General features: G+C 44.0%; 2 protein-coding genes across 4 annotated transcripts in view; both read left to right on the top strand.

The window, feature by feature from the left end:
• LOC119647714 (guanine nucleotide exchange factor DBS) overlaps positions 1 to 20,260 on the top strand; it is a 302,166-nt gene that overhangs the window by 35,203 nt on the left and 246,703 nt on the right. The window lies entirely within an intron of this gene.
• LOC119647752 lies at positions 2,534 to 19,882 on the top strand. Its single transcript, XM_038048873.1, has 2 exons — positions 2,534 to 3,141; positions 18,926 to 19,882. Exons 1-2 carry the CDS (start codon positions 2,995 to 2,997, stop codon positions 19,781 to 19,783), a joined length of 1,005 nt encoding a protein of 334 aa, XP_037904801.1. The 5' UTR covers positions 2,534 to 2,994; the 3' UTR covers positions 19,784 to 19,882.

The following is a 20,260-nucleotide window of genomic DNA, read 5'->3' as shown; positions in this document are numbered from 1 at the left end:
GTAAAATTCGAACTCTGTGAAGGGCACGCTGAAAATGCCTGCGGTATGTGTATTATAAGATGCAGGACGGCAAGTGATGTCGTTAGAGGTGGAGCACTCCATTAGACCCGAGAAAAGTTAAAAAAAATGTGCATAAATCCAGATAGGATTTACGCTGTTATAGGGAGGGGAGGTTCAGAAAGCGGAGGCGGGAGTAGTCCATACGAAGGAAGTTTTCCTTAAAGAAGAGGAACGAGTGAATTTACTTTGCACATTTTCAAGAGCAAGAGCATCACAGTTACAGGAAGGTGACGAGATCACGGAGCAGTCCTCGAAGGTATTCCTCATTGAATTGAAGAGAGCCAAGCAGGGTTGAATAAAGTCGAAATCAGAGAAGGGGCGAAGTATAAAGGATGACAATTTTGTTGCTCGATTGGTTACTTCAAGGCAATGGGTGTCAAAGCGGATCTTATTGTCGACAGTAACCCCGGGACCGTGAGTGGAATTTAGATATGACATGGAATGTCCGTTAAGAGAGTAGGAGAAGGAAGTTGGTGAGGATTTAAGCGAGTAGCACATAGAGTGACACTTTCTGATGTTTAGCGCTAAACCATTAGGAGGACACCAATGATTCAGAGTGTTTAGGTTAGATTGAAGGGAAACGCAGTCCATAGGCGACGATATAGCGGAAAACAGGCTAAGGTCGTCGCCATAGAGTAAACAGGGATAAGTAAGGAGGGGCGAGGGAAGATCATTGATAAAAAATAAAAATAATAAAGGACCCAGAATAGATCCCGGAGGAGGAAGAGAAGAAGCGGGGTGTGCAGCCGTCAAAAGAGACGCGGCAGGATCGGTTTTAAAGGTAAGAGGCAAGCCATAAAACAAGTGGTATGTGAACGCTTAGAGACGAGTGTTTGGATAAAAGTATCTTGTGATTTACAATGTTGAAGGTTTTAGTAACAAACAGAAACAAAGCTGTGTTGCTTTTCTACTATGTGGTGGCCAAAGTGGGCGGACAACCAGTCGCTGACATATCTTTCCAGGATTTTGGAACAGGAGAAGAGGAGGAAAATGGGACGATAATTCTCGTCAAGCATACGATCGCCACTTTTGTTAATGGGGATGAGGACCTCTTTCCACAAGCCAGTGAAATGATTCTCGTCGAGGCTTTCGTTAAAAATAAGGGATAGGGAAAAGGAGATAGACTTACCCGTTTTAAGCAAAAAGAAGTTTGGAAGACCATTCTAGCCAGATCTGACATTGGCATCAAGTTTGAAAATGAGGTACTCGAGAAGGAGGGGTAAGAAGGGCTATGGTAGGCATCCTAGAAGAACCTCCATCGATGCCGTTGGGCATGTCCTCATTGCCCCGTGTACCCATGTAAGCCAGTTTTTGAAGTTTGTGTAACTCCCTGGCAGTTGTATTGAGTTCAGTTCTATCTGCCCAGATTACCGCCCCATAGATAACCATTGGTTTAACCGCATAGCGCTGCGCAGTATTTTCGGGGTCCATTCTCATATTTTCCCTGCTATCAACCTGCAAGTCATCGGAGCCTTTATGGCTTTACAAAATATGTTCTCAACATGTGACTTCCAGAGTAGATTTTAGTCCAGTCTGATTTCCAAATATTTGACAATCGTTTCTCAATTAACCTTCATGTTAAGTAATCTAATATTTAAGACGATAAGATCTAACTTTAATCAGCAAACTCCGCTATCGCTATTATTTTCGTGCGAACCGGAAAATCCAGTCTTTTTTGTTTGGAGTAACAAAACCGACTGTAAATAAGTTTTGGGGACGATCCTCGACAATCATTATCCTTCTCTAGATAAGGAAGAAAAGGTTTGCAACCACGCGACACAAAATAACTGTTATTCGTCATATATGCGACGAAAGATAGCTTCCGAAAGTTCGGATGGGAGAGCCCCTCCCTCTTCGATCGTCATCACTACAAATCAGGTTCCCGACCTAGAATATTTGGGACCAGCATCAGGATGGAATTTAGAGTCCAAATATTCATCGCTTCCGCAAAAATAAAAGTAAAATGAGAAAAGATAAATGACTTTTCTTCACCGCGTACACTTTTGTTTACAACGCAAAGATAACAAACATTCTCCCCAATTTATCTCCACTCCAATGGTCCCATAACCCACATCTTCAATTCAGTTCAATTGAATCGCTTCCCTTTCGCCTCATTCGATTATTATAAACAATTCCACACCAAAGCCCTCATGCTGCGCTGCAACCGCGAATCTATTCTCACGCACTAATCGCACTTTCCCGCCATTTCTATGAACGCACGGAAGGAAGCATTAATCACGTCTTTCAATCGCTTTGTGCAGGCAGTGCCCTCTGCTGCAGGCCTGCTTATCAGTGTTGCACCAACTAAAGTTGCTCAATTTTTCTGCAAAGAGACATGTGCCGCGGTGTCCTATGAGTTAGAAAAAGATACGAGACCGGGAAGTGGTTCGAGTCACGGATGGTTTTCTAGACGTGACATCTTGCAAGCAGAATACGGATAGATAGAGGTGTCTCTTTCCCTCATTGAAACATATTGGGCCGTGGCTAAGAATCATTTCGTGAACGTCGTAATCGACATTCCAGTTCGGCTGATAAAATCCGTTTTTAGTTAATGAAAAACGTATCCAACCGCGATTAATTTGTGACGTAGAGAATCTTCTTGCCGAGTACTTTCGTTTTCTCTAAGTTTTATCGCGCTACAATCAGATTGAGTGGATTAAAATCGTGGAAAAGTCCGAGGTGAGCGAATGTCAAGAAAGCACATTTTGGTCGGCCATTTTTGTGGTGCCACGCAAAATTCGATCGTATTGCATATTGCGGGCTGGCCGTGCAGTGGTCTCGTGTTTTGAAAGTGAATGGAGAAATGTAAACAAAAGCAAACTTGGCCGGACAATAACCCGCGCTTCATTTTCTGATCAGTGAAGTATATTTGGAGAGGCCATTCGTGGGCCACTGGACCGTGTTTTTCGTTTTGGTAATTTCGCAGCAGCTGACATGATATCGACCGGGTTGGCGGAACAGGAAGCCAGTGAGGTGCTGCATTCCTTGCTGTCTGTTGAGAGGATTCGCGACGAAAGTGAAACTTTTTCTGGACTCAAGATGGGAATGCAAGTGGAGATCGATGATACTGAGGATAGTGAGGTGCTTATCGTTTCGATTTTATCTGTTGTAATTAAGATGGAATAAGTGTTTAGGGAGCGGCAAACGCAGGCTTGCGGGGAATCCCCGTAATATTTGGATTTTTATATGATTTTTTGAAATGGCTATTTGAGTAGGAACTGCTTTACGTATTCCTGATAAGGATTTTAAATTAGATTGAAATTCTAACAGTTTATCTTCAGATGAAGTGAATAATTTGTTTGGGAGCCAAAGTGCAGTACTGAATGAAAATGGAGCGGTTTAGTAGTTTATACTGAAGCTAACTACGCCCTACTTTGCACCATGCTTATATCTTGCTGAAGAGTTCCGCTTGGTGAACTTCCCTTGTAGTTTTCAATCTCACAAATTTGGCGTGAATTGGCGCCTAACATGCGCTTGAAGATGTACCCTGCTTTTCGTAAGAGGCGACTAAAAGGGATAGGAATTTATGGGCTAGCAACCTGCCTGTCTCAGATAGGATACACTTTGGAAAGCCAGGTGGCAGCAGACGCAAATCTCGTGCCGGCCCCCGTTCTGACGGCTACAGCATGGGGTACTCTTTTCACCTGAGAACCGATTCCTGACTGGGAGATTCCGCACCAGGTTAAGGAGAACTACAATTGCACAGTGCTATGCACCAACAGGGACTTCCGATATAGTGGAAAAGGATGCTTTCTACGAGCAATTACGCGAGTTCAAGAGAGCCTTCCTAAAAGTGACGTTGTGATCGTGAGGATGATCTGAATGAAAAGTTAGGCTCTGTTAACACTTTGCTGGTACATGTAATGGAGAAGCACAGACTTGGCGACCATAACGATAATGATTGGAGGTTTGCAGTAGCTTCCACGACCTCGTCATTGGTGGCACAGTACTCGAGCACAGAGGCTGGTTGTAAAGAGGTTAGATACTGTCTTCTATTTGTAGTCAAGCTTAAAATTGATAGACCAGTAGCTTACTCCAAACTACAATTTTTTTTACAGTGTAGACATATATTTCGGGTGTAATATATATCTACACTGTAAAATAAAAATTATAGTTTGGAGTAAGTTACTGGTCGTAAAGTCAGCTGGGTTTCAAGTGACCGACATCGTAGTACCAATCAGATTAGACATTTTCCCGGGATGTTCAGGGTTGTGTACGCCGTGACAAAAGGAAATTTGCTTTTGCGTTGGTCAGGGAGACGGAAAATGCCGCAAAACGATGACATCAGAAGGTTGTTAACGGTCTACTGTTCATTCACGGGCAGTTGGAGAGGTGGAAAGAACACTTCACTACGCCTCTTAATATTATCATATCCGGTGAGATTCCTCTCTCCCATCGTAAAATGCGGGTATGGGTCCTCCAAGCAGAAAAGAGACAATTTAAACCATTAACGTACTCAAATGGAGCAAAGGTACTGGACTTGAAAGTCTTCCTGCAGAATTATTTGTTTCTGCACCTGCAGCTGTTGTAGATCTGCTGCTTCCACTCGCAAGGAAATTTTGGAAATCTGAAACCTTTCCCAGACTGGACGAAAGGATGATCGTTAAGATTTCAAGGAGGGGCATCCGTTTGGAGTTTGACATCTGGAAATGTATCTTCGTGCTGCTTACCGTCGCAAAGGTAATAGCTAAAATATTCCTATAGCGCATCTCCTCCCCCTAGACCTCGACATTAAATACGTTGCAGCGTGCAGTGACGTCAGACAACGGACTCCGGATGCTGGGCAGCGAAGTCCTATGGCCACAGTAACATCCTAGACGAAGTACCTCGGGCAATCTGGGCATTCTCCAAGGACTATGCCACACGCAAACTGAACTTCACGAGAAACTTTGCTATGGACTTTCCAACCAGGGCAAAGTGGAAGACCGGCGGCATGTTGCAAGGTTATGACTCAGTATTCTTTATCGATGGATCAAAGATGGTCGGTGGAGTCGGCGCGGGGGTTTTCTCGAATACAGTGTATCCGTCACAGGTCACCCCCCTCTGGTTTCCCGAGTATAGGAACATAGAGGGAAATGAGCGGGCTGACGGATTGCTCAGGCCAGGCTCTGCTCTTGGCAGGCCTTTGTGTGTGTGTGAATACAGTCGATTTTTCCTTGGTAGCTGTCGGGGGTGGAGTCTACTTGCACTATCTAGCAGTCGCGGGCCTTAGATGGCGAAGCCTTACGGGCTGTGCCAAGTCAAATAGAGTTTGGTCCGCTTATAACATAGCCCGATTACGAGAGCTCCTGTGCCAGACGCGTGCAAATGCGTTCAAGATAACGGCAGTCTGCACGGGCCCATAAGGGACCATGCTACCCGGCTCGGCATACCCTACAATTCGCATTGCCGAAGCTGCGGAGAAGGAAGGGATATCCTCATGCATTTTCTCTGCGATTGCCAAGCTCTAGCTAGAGTCAGGCTGCAAACACTGGGTAAACCATTCTTTGGGGACCTCAGAGAGATTTCTAGCTGCCTAGAATCTGCTTTCCTGCTCTCATAACAGCAGTTGCGGTGTTAGGAGTTTGCGACCTCAAAATGACGCACCACAACGTTAATTGAGGTCCTCGTAGCCGCCACTGATACCTTCCTGCCTACTCAATCCTATAGCGCATCAAAGAACATCTTGAAAGCTTGATCGGCAGAGAGCAGGCTGGTTTCCTATCCGTGTCCTCCTGCATTGGTCACATCAACACACTATGAACAGGGAGTGTATCTAGTATGCTCACGGCTCTAAGTCTTCGCTAACACCTGTCCCGTCGTATCTTCGGAATACGCTGGCCTGATACTATTGCAAACGAAAACCTTGGCTTTTGTGTACAGGGCTGGTAGTGATTAAGAAAGGGCGAAAATTGCATTGCTACTCCACTCTCCCAAGATGGCCGACGAGGAGTGCGAGCGTTTCGGGGATTCCTTGGGGGGAACTGAAGTGCATTTCAGGTAACTGAACGATGGCGCGTAGGCGTTGTTGATCTGCTATATTTCATCGAGGGGCAAATGGCAACCATATGTGATTATACGTTACGAAAAGACTCCTCGCGTTAGAAAATTACTATACTTTTTTTACGCCGAAGTAGTAGTTCGACCTACTCAATTATTATATCTGTTAAAAAAAATCAATTCGGAATCCTCATTTGTTAATTATAATGGTTTGAACTCTCACAAGATGGAAAAAATCGCGGTGATTGACTGACACTTCATGTGTCATCGAGCGAGCAATTTGAATCTTATCTACGGGAAATCATCCGGTTTAGTGTTTGTTGCTTGTAAAGTGGGAAATTTTTGCATGAATGGACAATCCTTCAATTTACTTTACGTTTCGGCAGTAATGGTACCAATCTATATAGCAAATTCTGACATCTTTATCTGGGCGGCGATAAAACGTACGTTTCTGAAAGACTCACAGTCTGCAAAACAATGGATTTGCACTGGGCGGGATTCGACCTTTCGCCGGTTGAATATTCTGTGGTATCCCTATCTTATGACTTTATTATTATGATTTAAATAATATTGTAGTGGCACAAAATTCTAACGCAATCATATATTATCAATTGAGATTGGAATTAAAGTTTAAAAAATTGTAACTCACATTGAGATGGTCAGCATCACCATCAACAGCGAAACAATCGATATCCGGTATACGTCTGCCTTAATAGGGAATTCCAGACACCCCGGTTTTATGCCGAGGTTCACCAATTCGATATCCCTAAAAGCTCTCTGGCGTCCTGACCTACGCCATCGCTCCATCTCAGGCAGGGTTTGCCTCGGCTTTTTTTTCTACCATAGATATTGCCCTAATAGACTTTTCGGGCTGGATCATCCATATCCATACGGATTAGGTGACAAGTCCGCCGCAACCTGTGGAGCCTGATTTTATCCACAACCAGACGGTCGTGGTATCGCTCATAGATTTCGTCGTTACGTAGGCTACGGAATCGTCCATCCTTATGTAGGGGGCCAAAAATTCTTAGGAGGATTCTTCCCTCGACCGCGATCAAGATTTCGCAATTTTTCTTGCTAAGAACCCAAGTCTCCGAGGAAGACATGAGGACTGGCAAGATCATTGTCTTGTAGAGTAAAGGCTTGAGACGTGAGACGAGCGAAACAGTTTTTGTAAGTTGAAATAAGCTGTTGGCGGCCAACAAGCGTGCGCAGATATAGGAGTAATTTTCAACGGTCTCAAAGTTGTCATAATAATAAAGTCTCCTATCTTTAGTCTTCCCGTTTGAGCAGTGCGATTCAATGTGGTTCGTTCTTTGGTTTTTGGCGCTGACGTTGCCACCATGTACTTCGTTTTGCCTTCATTAATCTGCAGCCCAAGATCTCGCGCCGCCTGCTCGATCTGGATTAAGGCAGTTTGTACATCTCGAGTTCTTCTTCCCGTGATGTCGATATCGTCAGCATAGGCCAGTAGTTGGGTGGACTTGAAGAGGATCGTACCTCTTGCATTTACATCGGCATCGCGAATCACTTTCATTAGGGCCAAGTTAAAGAGAACGCATGATAGGGCATCCCCTTGTCGTAGACCGTTGTTGATGTTAAATGGTCTCGATAGTGATCTTGCTGCTTTTATCTGGCCTCATACATTGGTCAGGGTCAGCCTAATCAGTCTTCTCAATTTCGTCGGGATACCGAATTCTCTGGTGGCCGTGTATAGTTTTACCCTGGCTATGCTGTCGTAGGCAGCGCTAAAGGCTCCTGGCGACTTATGGTATTTAAACACCAATATGCCCAGAAATTATTATTATTAACCCCTCTTTGTCTCGGCAGGATGGGCATTGAGGTGTATAAGGCTTCATCCTGCTGATTTGTTTGTAAAACTTCCGCGCTACTTTTTGAGTTGACAGACTTGTTAGTTCTCCCATGCTTCCTTTTGCCATCTATGAATATGCTTCTCCGCTCGCCGCAGTTCGTGATAAGTCTCCGCGCGTGCCCTCGTCCTTTGAGAATGCAACATTACTCGGTATGCAGCAATCTTCGGTTCCGTTGCTAGCTTACATTCATCGTCGAACCAGCTGGTCCGACTTTTCTTCCGACTGGGGCCAAGTACGTTTGTGGCCGTATTTATGATAACGTTCTTCAGGTGATTGTGAGGATCATTTATTGACGCTGCATCTCCAGGATATCTGCGAACTGAATAATCGGCAGTCCGTTATCATTAGTATCCCTATGTAGGCTAAGGGCAACGAATCGCCTCAATACGAGCTCGGTCCCTACTTGACCGTTGAAATATCCAAGTACTATTTTAATATGATACTTGGGACAGGCTTCGAGGATCCGCTCAACTACCTCGTAGAAGGTATGCTTCTCCGACTCTGCAGTATTTCCTGTAGGGGCGTGGACGTTTATGAGGTTTATATTTCTAAATGCGTGCCTTGCAAACGTAGAGTGCATAGCCTTTCGCTTATATTTTCAAAGCCGATAACAGCAGGATTCCCTTTTTGGCTGACTAAGAAACCTACTCCGAGCACATGGTTTACTGGATGGCCGCTATAATATATGGTGTAGTGGCTCTTCTCCAGGAAAGCGGTCCGGAGCTCCTTCTGTGACTTCGTAACATCGGTTTTGCGTGTAGGGTTGTCAGCCCTACCCAACCCTCAACCTGGAGGATCAGTTGGTACAATGGTGTACAATGGTTGGTGGAATGCAATCGGGGTACAATGGTTGGTGGAATGCAATCGGGGAAACCAACAGGACCTGATAACAGGAAAGCAAAGAGCTGGGACCATAGCCCAGTGAGTTTTCTCGGATTATTGAGGAGGGTAGATCACCATCTGACGGGCATCGTGGGAAAAAGAAAGAGAGTTCAGCAGAATGTTCAAATTACTGCCAGGTTCTATTGCAGTCCCTTAGCACGAGAATTATTGAGCATCCTTAACAAACATATCCGTCATATCGTTCAAATAACGGTGAACCATGCCGGATTTGTAAAGAACTGCGGAACTACTGACACAATATACGCTGCGCGGTTACTCATGGAGAATCACGGGGAAAATATTGTATTTCTCGATGCATGACAAACTCATTTGGTATGCTTTGCCGGTACATCTAGTGCCAGAGGAACTCGTGCGCTGGTTTGAGTTGCTCTACTGCAACCCGAAGAGTCAATTTCAAAGTGTGACATGTATGTCAAAACCGCTTCGTGTCTCTATTGGTGTTCATCACAGAAGCACCCCCTCGGCACTCCTCTTTGTTCTTGCTATGGACAATATCACAGGGAACATTCAGCGTCCAGCGCCCTATACATTTCTCTATATAGATTATGCTTTCCTAGCAAAGCAACTAACATTGGAATGTAGGACTCAAGCCAGATATCAGTTTGAGTACTTCATCCAAAGCATAATATTTGCAAGAATGAAAATCACAATATATTTGGTGATGCGGAAAACTTTGGTGGGAATCCTGCTATTATTGAAAACATTGGAGTAGGGTCGAAGGTGGGCATTCTTGGTAAATTGACTGTACCTTGGAAGTATTAATTCCACCTTAAAGCGAATTGTCTGACATATTGAAAACTAGAACGCACTAATAAAGTAATCACCTTCCAGTTTTCGACCTAAATTTGATAAGTAATACTTACCGTGCAGGATAGTAAAAATTAGCGTATGTCTTCGCTAAAAAACATTTTTCATTCAAGCTTTCATCAGCTGCGGGTCCAAATGCGGTAACCCTTGCCATGACTTTCCAAAACTATATGGAATTTACTAAGAACATTTCTATCAATTCTATAATAATTTTTGTTGCAAATGACCTCCAAAATTACGTAGTCTAGCCTGTGAAACAATGGACATTGTAGCATTGCATAGCATACAAAAAACGATGTTTTGATTTTCTCAGTTTGTTTTCAATTTACAGGAATGAGTTGGAGAATTGTCTTTATTGCTTAGACTCTAAAAATAGAATGGTCCATTCAGGGGTTTGCAGTAACCATATATACATTGATTGATAGCTTTATCTACGAAATTATGCCCGTGTTTGAATGTGAGATTCGATAGTAAGAGCATAGAGTCCTGAGGTAACTACTATCAATTATGAGTATCGCCAGAGATAGAGATCAAGGTTGGCCGTGCATTTGGCTAGCCATTTAGGAATGAGATTCAATTCTCAGCCGTCCCAACCGGTACTTATATTGCCCAAATTTTTATGTTAAAAGATTACTTTTACCAAGAATTATACACCTTATTTTTAGATTTCGGGACAAGGGGATAGTGTTCAAGCGGATTCTGATTGTCATTGTATTTTCCAAAGGTTCCAAAAGGACTAACGCTACGACTCAGTAGAAAGCTTAGGTCAGTTTCGAGTTAGACAGTTATATTTAGAGAAAACAATTTATGCTATAGCGTGCATACATCACCGTTCCTTTCAACATTTTTACCGAAGACCTTTTGTTTAAGCACCACCAACTCAGTATTTCTTCTCATAATGTAAACACATGAAAGTTTCCCAGACATAATAATTTTCCAAAATTATGGAACCTATTTCAAAAGCGAAAAGTCATGTATATTGTATGCATCAATCTGTACATTCCCTGAGGCATAACGTGTGAATCACGTCTTTAAAGTGGGTAGTGACTTGTTTTTTGTCGATCAAAGTTTGGACAAATTCTCTCAGGCTTTGATAATAATGTTGGTGAATGTTCTGGCTGCATCTACTGCATGGACGCACGAGCTATATACCCATGTTGATTATGCAGTGAATAGGTCACTCGTTAAGAAAGGGTAAAATCTCCATTTAGAGGTAGGTCTTTTAGTGGCTACTACTAGTTCAGCCTAGGTGATGTGGGCGTTCTAAAGGTACGTGGTGCAAAACAATAGAGAAATTGTATAGCCTTTTCTGGGCTACAGACATACCCTTTCAGGATATTGAAACTTAGTGCCAGAAATCGAAACAACCTCGACTAGTCAAACCGATACCGCTTCAATCATTGCCCATAAGATGGTTGCTTCTTAAAAATTATCCATTTTTTCTACTCCTCCCTGAAGCTTTGACGTTTTATCAGGTAATGTGCATCTCTAACCCCACCACCTATTCACGTACAAAGCTCTATGTTCCCTCATCGGGGGTTGTGGTGTCCTTCTGGGGCTACGCTGTAAATTGGATTTACGACGAAGAAAAATGTACTTTCGATGGCAGCCTAGTGTTCATCGACAGGCTCTGGCGAATTTCCTTATTCAGGATTAGGCTGTATGATTAGGGTGCCGAAGATAATTACTTCTTTGAGTATGCATGGACGCAAGTGAAACTTTCCAACTAGCTAATAATTTTTTTTTTGGGAGTAGGTTAGGTGAATGCGTTTACGCACAGAATGTTGGACTCCCGCAACAGCACGCTGGCGGACTACCAACTAAACACCTCCCTGTCATCAGAGAACTAGCCTGGAACCGTTTGACACATTACTTCGGGCCAGCCCTCCCGCTCTCCCGGCTTTGGGAGCCTTCAAGTCAGGGAATTCTTTTCACCAACGGGAGGGGAGGGGAGGAAGGGAGTTGTTGTTAGTTCAGGGAACCCCTTACCATCCGATCCCTCCGCCGGTCGAGTTCAATCTTCTTCGTAGTAAGAAGAACCAGAACATAATGCGCAATACGATTCCAGCTGCCAGCGCTCTTCAGCATCTCTCGCACAATGTTGTCTGGAGAGAGCTCCCCTGTGTCTGCATAAAGCTGCTGGCGGAGGCCTCCCCGCTCTCGCAAGAGAAAAAGGTGTGTTCAGTGTCATCCGCCACTCTATTGCAGAACACACAATCAGGAGATCGCGCCTTCCCAATCCTGTGCAGGTAAGACTGAAAACCTCCATGCCCACTTAGAAGTTGGGTAAGGAAGTAATCAATCTCAACGTGCTTTCTGTTCAACCATGGGTCTAATTTGTCGATGAGCCGCGCAGTCCACTTGCCCCTTGGCTCATTTTGCCAAGAAAGTTGCCACTCGCTAAGGGTGCGTTGACGTTCTTCACGGGCAACCACTTCTCTTAAGTTTTCGCCCTTACGGTGATAGATAGCTTTGCGCTCCTTGGCAAGGAGGGCAACGGGGATCACCCCCGCAATCACCATCACAGCCGGTTCGGAGACGGTGCGGTAAGCAGACGCCACTCGCAAAGCTCCCCGTCTCTGCACTTGAGCGAGGCGTTTACGATGCACCTCCTTGTCAAGGGCATTAGCCCATACTTCCGCACCATAGAGAAGGACGGACTGCGTTGCTCCCATGAGGAGACGTCTTCTAGTTGATATAGGCCCCCGACATTCGCCATTAGCCGACTCAAGGCTGCGACTCCAGCTGCAGCCCTGTCCGCTGCTGCTTTGATTTGCTCGAAGAAGCTCATCTTCGAGTCGAGCATTAAACCAAGGTATTTAATCGCTGGTTTTGACTCTATAGTCAACCCGCCGATCGATATGGGACGCAAGGTCTGGATTCTCCTTCTGGTCAGGATGAATACTTCGGTTTTTTCCAGCGCAAGGTTGAAATCGTGAGCAGTCATCCATCCGCTTACCCGTCGCATAAATATGCCAAGTCTGCTTTGCGCCTGTTCAACAGTGCGTCCGGCAACAAGTGCCGCAACGGCGTCTGCATAACCGACCAGGTGCGACTCTTCGGGCATATCGAGTCTCAGCAGACTATCGTAGGAAGCGTTCCAGAGGTCCGGCTCTAGGATGGATCCCTGTGCTACTCCCGACGTGATTTCCATCCTCCCCTGGCCCTCTAGCGTCTCATAGAGCAGCTAATAATGCGCTCTCTCGAGATTAACGTCAATCTCTTCTTTATTGTGCACCTTCAAATTAAAATTTTTAAATCGATTGGTGATTTAAATGTGAAAGAATTTAGGAAACTAGATTCCATTCCAGTACTTTTATGCATAATTTTTAATGTTTTTCTGATAACGCTCAGATGCTAGAACTCGTCGTTTACGCGAGAATGTATAATAACTGGTTATTACTCGGGCTACCTCGACTTCAGATAAAAAACAACACTCGCACACTACACAATAAATATTGCAGAAAAACAAAGTTTGAGGAAATCAAGTTTGAATTTTATGCTATTAGCGTCGATGTTAAAATGGATAAAAGAAAAAAACTGCGTCTGTCAAGGTTCAAAAACAAGGACTGAGATTAGTGGAATAAGGAGGCTAGGAAACCATAGGAATATCTCTTTTGTTTAAAAATACTGTGATAGAGTCAATCGAGTGATATATCCGTAATGTCTTGATCTATACGAATGAGATTTCGTGTAAAATACAAACTTATTGAAATCGATTCACTGTCTGTCTGGTTGTCTTTTTGTTTTTTTGAGGAGGTGGAAATCTTCAAAAGACACTGGTGTTCTCTAGATTCCTCCTTTCTTCCACAAATCTCGGACAGTGGAGGAATACATGCTCTGAGGGTGAGGGTGAGGTCTCCAGTTTAAACCTGTGCAGGTATTGGCGGTATCCTCCATTCCCCGTGAGAAACTAGGTGAGATTACAATTAATCTGTCCTCCTGTAGACTGCACTCAGTTTGTTAGCTTTAATTGACATCCGCAACGCCTTCCTCCAAACTGGGGTTGCATAGAGCATGATTGAGGTCACCACCTTGGCTATAATGTAGAAAGTGGGCCTCCCACATTCGTTATCACTTTTGCCAGGGCCATACTTGCATTGGATGATTTGTCGCAAACATACTACACGTGTTGCCTATAATTGAGCTTCCTATCTATCACCACTCCTGAGCTTGGAAGTGATGATATGATTTTCGATTCTAATATAGGCTTAATTTCTTTTTCTGCACTTAGTAATGAGGACTACTTCCGTCTTTTCCTCCGCCAGTGTCAGACCAGAGCGCCCTAGCTAACTTTTAACAGCACTGATTGCCTCGCCTGAGTAGAACTCAGCCTCTTCGAGATGCTTTACGACAACAACCAGCTATGTCGTCAGCGTGGCTTTCTCCGGAAGGGGAAGATACTCGCGGAAAAAATGTATTCCGGGGGTTCGTCATCGGTGTCATACCAGAGTCGTTTTTCAGTTAAATAACTATCGACGATAGCAGCTAGATAGATGGAAGTACCAACCTTCGCTAGGGATTTCCGTATTAGATTTCAATTGGCCGAATTGAATGCGTTTTTCACATCCAGAGTTACTACCACGCAATATTTGTTGGTACAACCCTTCCGTGAATTGCTTCTTCGGCCAAGTCAGTAACCAATTTGATGACATCAATGGTTGCTCTGGCTTTACGGGACCCATCCTGCCGATCTGAAAGGCCATCTTGGCTCTCAACAACCGGGAGTAATCTATTATAGATTACCCGCTCTAACATTTTCACAAACAGTGGCCAAAAGACATATGGGTATGTATGAGGATGGTTCACCTGGAGGTTTACCAGGCTTAGGCAGGAGTACCAACTTTCGCCGCTGGAAATATCCCCTCGAATATGCAAGCTTTGAACAACTCAAGGAACATGTCCGGTCTGGATTTCACGGCAAGCTTAAGGGCTTTATTCGGTACTCCGTCCAGGCCCGGCGCTTTATTATCTCCTATTCTATCGCAGATGTCCAGCAACTCGGTTCTGGTGACTGGCGGAAATGCCGTCACATTCTGACGCGGTTGGAATGTGTCAGTCCCCTCCTCTTGCTGGGCGAATAACGCCTGGATGATTTTCAGCAAGGGGTAAGACACGTGATCTACGAAGATGAATGGCCTCTGAATCGTCCCATAATGATTCTATAAGCACCCCTCCCCCACGGGTTTACGTCCGCTTCTGAGCAAAGCTCCTTAGAGCATTTCCTCTTGCTTCGTTGGATTTCGAGCTTGAGGGTTTTGTGGGCTGCCTTATACAGAGACAGACATATGTATGTATTTATATGTATATGTAAATGGAGCTTTGGGGTAGTGCCTAATTCAGATAGAATACTTGTTCATTGAAAAAGCGGTATTCAATAGATTAATAATAATCGTTGGCGCAACAATCCATATTGGATCAGGGCCTTGAAGTGTGTTAGAGCATTTCATTCAAGACCGTAAGTATAGTATTCGGTAATAGGCAATGTTTGTTTGTTTAGGGTGAGCATAATATCTATGTCTGTAATAAGTTCTCCTGTTCTGCCTAACTTTTCTGTATGCGTTAGGTCGTGAGGCCTTTCTTTCGCGTCCTCCGTTGACGGTTTTTGAAGTGATTCTAATAGGTAGGATTTAGCAGATAGTTCCTTCACTGATAACGTATGCTTTATCTCTTGTGCGCAGTTCCATTTTGGAAAAGTTTGCTGAAGTTGTTGCAGCTTAACTTGGTTTTTCACTTCAAAGCTCATAATATTTCTTCTCTTCAAGATCAAATTCCGTGATACGCTTGAAATTAGATTTTTCCAGATCCAGAATCCATCCACTGTTTTTTTCGTCTTGTTAATTATGCACTTTACCTTCTATCATCCGGTTTTGTTAAAAAAGCACACGAATGATGCCCTCTGCTTTCGGTTGAGGAACAAGGGTCCAAGATCCCCCTGTCCCTTTCCGGGCCGCGTTTAGGATGATGAACTTAGATAGCCACCAGAACCTACTGCTAGGATTGTTTACTGAAGCCACCTTAAAACAACCTTACCGATGCCCTTAGAATGATGGAGGAAGGTTATATGTAAGTGTTCTTGTGGAACGAACCACCTCCACTAAAACGTCTTGCTAATGTTCACCTTCTAAAATACCGATCGGAGCGGAATGGGAGCAGGGGGTGGTTTCGTTCTGTCACGGTGTTCCACTTGCAGGTTAAGTTTTTTGGTTTGGTTTAAAAAAAAATGACAACCAATAGGAAGGAGATTTCGGGGCCTTCTGTAGCTGTAACTGCCGTGACAGTAAGAGTGCCATCGTTCTGGCGTCGAAAGCAGGAGATTTGGTTCCTTTAAACTGCACCACAATTTGCCATGGTAGGGGTCACTACAGACGCCAACAAATTTAAACCTGCACTCGTCGGCTTGGTCGAGGAGCCGCTTGCGCTCATCACTGATGTTATGGTCAAGGGCATTAAGCAGATGCGGATCCGTAAACAAAAATTGTCTAGTTCCGATCAAGCTTTGGTCCTAACTGTGGCGGACTTATGTTGGATATATTTCGCACCCTTGTCGTGTTTTGCGAATTACGAAAGGCAGCCTACATCACCTGCGAGTCGCTTCGGTCACGCTGCTCCCAGGGCAGAGGGTCTTGTGGCGCGGCAGGATCCGCAGCATTTGAAATTTATTTCAAATGTTGCGGATGCGGACGGGTAGATGGCGCGGAACTCTCAATCATTTTAGAACTCGCCACGGGAGTGGAGAGTTAGCGGTGAGAAAGTGCCGTTGGTTGGAACAGTAAGGATCGCATGGAAATAAGCCGGTCTCTTCTGTCTCCAACCGTGATATAGAACACATCGAATCGAGTCCGATTTATTTTGCACGTTTCATTTTTACTCTTCCATTTACTGTTGCTACAATAACTATAATTCATCTGTGATTCTAATAAAAGTAGATTTTAATCAACTAAAAGTGTTGTAAATGAAATAGCAGAATTGGCGACCAAAAATTATAGTAAATCAAGTGATTAACATACTAAAGTCTGATGAGTTGCCTCTGCGCTGGTACGAAACCGTAGTAGTCTTCGTCTCTCCTTTAATTTTTTAACCCAAAAAGAGGAGTCCGTGGACCTTAAAGAGCGGGGGCAAGTTGCTCTCCATTTGGTCCGGTTTGACATTTAGTGGTGCGTGGGTAGTGAGTGGAGACATGATCGGCGTAGAGCTCCTAAAATCTTATAGCTTCAGCAATTGCTGGAGGGGCTTATATCATACTGACGTGTGTTGGCGGAAACTTCCTAGAGGTACTAGGCAAAATCTCAGAGATGCTCCTGCGCCTCATGATCGCGGAAGTATTTCATGAGGCAACGAGATGGCGAAAATTTCAGCACATACGGCAGCGCTGCGGTCCGCGTCGAACTCCGGCGTTTGCTGGTATTATCGCCGATTGGGAGAAGAAGCTAAATTTACCAAATCACACACGTTCACCGTGGTGCAATCAAAATATTAGGTCGGTCCCTTGGGGGCTGCGGCAATGACTACACGGAGTGGTCCTCCCCGCAACCAGCCCCAAGCAAATTATTTCCACAGCATATAACATTAGCGGCAGCAAAGTTCATGGTTATAAGCACATGCAGCTACAGTCGGTCCTTGAGGGCTATCTCGGTTTCCATGGTACCAGTATACCCCTGGTGAGGTTTCACTTGGTTTTGGTTTGGCCGACAGGGTTGCCGCCCCGTTTTCCTCACCGCCACCGTGAACGTGGATAGGAGGCTCTGGCCTGCCAAGCGGCCGGCGTTCAAATGAAAAAAGATTCGGCCATAAGGCCAGACATGTTAGTTTATGTTGTGAGAATTTTATGGGAACCTTTATCTTCTTCTTTTTCTTCAGCCTTTGTCCCGTTCACAAGCGGGGTCGGCTTTACATCCTGACGCCGTCCATGCGACAGGACCGGGGCCCGTCCTGCCGCATCGACTGAGGTGGACGCCCTAGCATTTCTCCGAGGCTTGTGACTCAATCCGATCATCATGTTTGTAACGATATTGTATGCATTTTCTTGGTCGACCTGTCGCGGGGCCTGGCATCAATGGGAACCTTTATCGCTGGTGAGTGTTTTTGATAAATGGCATTTATGATATATGCTCACACATAAAAATATCTCAAATTCTTCCTTCCACGCCCAGAGTTAAACTAATGATGTTGCGGCTTGTGGATGACTTTCACCTCACCTGGCGGGTGCATTGAGAGCTTTTCCGGCGTAACTGGAAGGCCGAACTAAACGTGAATGAAGGGCTTTAAGCCCAGATTTCCTGTATCACTATAAGCTGCGGGTGGAACATAGATTCTTGGTAGATCCCACAACCTCTCTTAAGTCGCTGATGTTGCCGATCTAGATATTCGTGCCCTTCTCCCAGCCAGTTAAGCATAATATTCAGCGCCACATCAACAATACTGTCTTCCCAATCTTTTCGAAGCTGCGTCCTTTATAGTTCCAGAAGCTTGAACAAGTCTTGAAACAGTGTGAAAAACGCCTTAAGAAGGGTATATGTAGACCTTCCAACAGCTATTGGTCCATCTAGTTCTCAAGCTCAATGATAAATTCCCACCTTGTGTTACAGTCGGTTCCGGATAGTTGCCTCATTCCTCTCATCCAAGGCCTTGCACGTTACTCAGCAAACTGTCGTCGTTTCTCAATCCACCAAATGTCTGTAGCTATCGAAGATATTTCAAAGACAGCAATTTGCAAACCTCCAACTTCCTTCAACTGCACGTGAAATTTTTAGGCCATTTCTTCACCCCTGATAGAGTACAATCGTGAAAGAAAGGATGTCTTTTGGACTTTTGGACCTCTCTATTGCGGTAGTAAACTGCTACAGGGTACCGCTACCGCTTCGGGAAAATTGCCAATTTTATTCAGAAGCTTTCTATAATGCAGCTTAAGCCATGAAGAGTTGTAGATCGGTTTTTCTGCCAAGGAGGCGTTGAGTTCGAGAAAAGTTAGTTATTGGTTAATATTGGTGGCTAGAAAATAGTTCAATATAATGAGAAAACGACTACATTCACATGGCAAGGCATTCATTCTCAAAAGAAAGCTATTGTTTGCTGTTTTCTCTAAAATGTTGGAATTATTCTGAATAGCAGATTGTTTGAGCTTCGGCAGTATGTGGCCATGCTGCTGCGTTTTGGGGGTCATTTATTAATTGCTTTGTCTTAAGGTGCACGTACAATTAAACAAAAATACTTCAATAAAACGTCGCTCTCTAAATGCTTACTCCATCTTTTTATATATTAGCTTTTACTACTCAAATAAATAACATCTCAACCAATTCTAGGAAAGACAAAACGAAACAATCGATATTGAAACCGTCGAAGAGCACTACATAAAGGATACCAATTCTTTGAATTTGCAATTGAGAGCTAACGACCAGGAAAATTACGATAGTTCCGATGCTGAAGATGACAGTCCCGAGTGTGTTGAAATTCGTCTGAAAAAGGGCTGCGAATGTAAATTCAATTGTTTCAAGGATCTAGACGCGGAACAAGTCTACCGGCATCGCTTGAACATCGCTGAATTGACAAAAGATGAGCACGACATGTATCTGATGGGAGTCACAATGGCATCCATATCAAATGTGAAAAAGACAAGCAGGCAGAAAGACAGACAACGGAATCGTGCCAGCTATGTCTATCAAGGGAAGCGAGTGTGCCTGGAGGCCTTCCTGTTTCTTGAAAATGTCACACTCTATCACATAAAGCGGATACGAAATCATGTCCTTAAGCATGGCGTAGTGCCAAGAACCCATGGGAATATCGGCAAAAAGCCACACAACACATTTTCTTTGGATATGTATAAAAATCTTGAGAACTATATCAAGAAATTTTTAGGTCCGCATGTAGTGGATTTCAATAAAAATCAAGTTATTTATGGAGTCACTCGAGTGGAGATTTATAATTCATACAAGGACCATGGCCGTAAAGCAGACGAAAAACTGGTTGGCTACTCGACGTTTCGACGATTCATGAAGAAGCAGTTTCCTCACATTAAATTCCAGAAAGTGGATCATTCGGGACGACATGTGGAGGCTATGTCAAAGGGAGCGAAGAAGAAGCAAGTTTCATTGAAAGCCAGTTTAACCGAGGGGAAAGGCAAGGAGCCTGGAAGTGGGAGTGGCCAATTAGGGTGGCAGTGATTTGCAGGCAAACTGATCTCCTTTCTACGTGATCTGAATTAGTCTTAAGTCTTGTCTTAAGGGTTTTGCGTTTAAATGCTTTAGAATATATGCTCATATGATGACTTAAATTTGTTTCGTGTTTTACTTTGTGTCGGATGTACATATTTGAAAGATGTTTGTCATATTATAAATCTGTATTGGGGATTATAACAAGTGGATACAGGGACTAGGACAATTCTAAAAAGGAAACTCAAATTTGTTACTATGAATCGGTTTAATTTCATTGCTGGGAGCGCAGAATGTTTTGTTCTTTAGATACATTGTCAACGTAGAGGCCCTCTGAGGAGATATCAAAGAAGATGGGGGTAATATTAATTAAATTAATTCCGTATTAACTTTTGAAGGGTCACTCAGGATTGATATTCCAATATATTCAAAACTAATCCGGCAATCTTTGCAGTGATATACGGGGTTTAGGCTGGTAAAGCTGTTGTC

This window comes from Hermetia illucens, chromosome 1, assembly GCF_905115235.1.
Source record: "Hermetia illucens chromosome 1, iHerIll2.2.curated.20191125, whole genome shotgun sequence".
NCBI classification, from domain to species: Eukaryota; Metazoa; Arthropoda; class Insecta; order Diptera; family Stratiomyidae; genus Hermetia; species Hermetia illucens.
Note: the sequence above shows the minus strand (reverse complement) of the source record. Positions and strands in the feature narration are given on the sequence as shown.

What these genes read in the sequence shown, in the direction of transcription:
- LOC119647752 (XM_038048873.1), top strand. Translation starts at nt 2,995, where the DNA reads ATGATATCGACCGGGTTGGCGGAACAGGAAGCCAGTGAGGTGCTGCAT. An exon ending in ATGATACTGAGGATAGTGAG is followed by an intron (nt 3,142 to 18,925) that starts GTGCTTATCGTT and finishes AACCAATTCTAG; the next exon opens with GAAAGACAAAACGAAACAAT.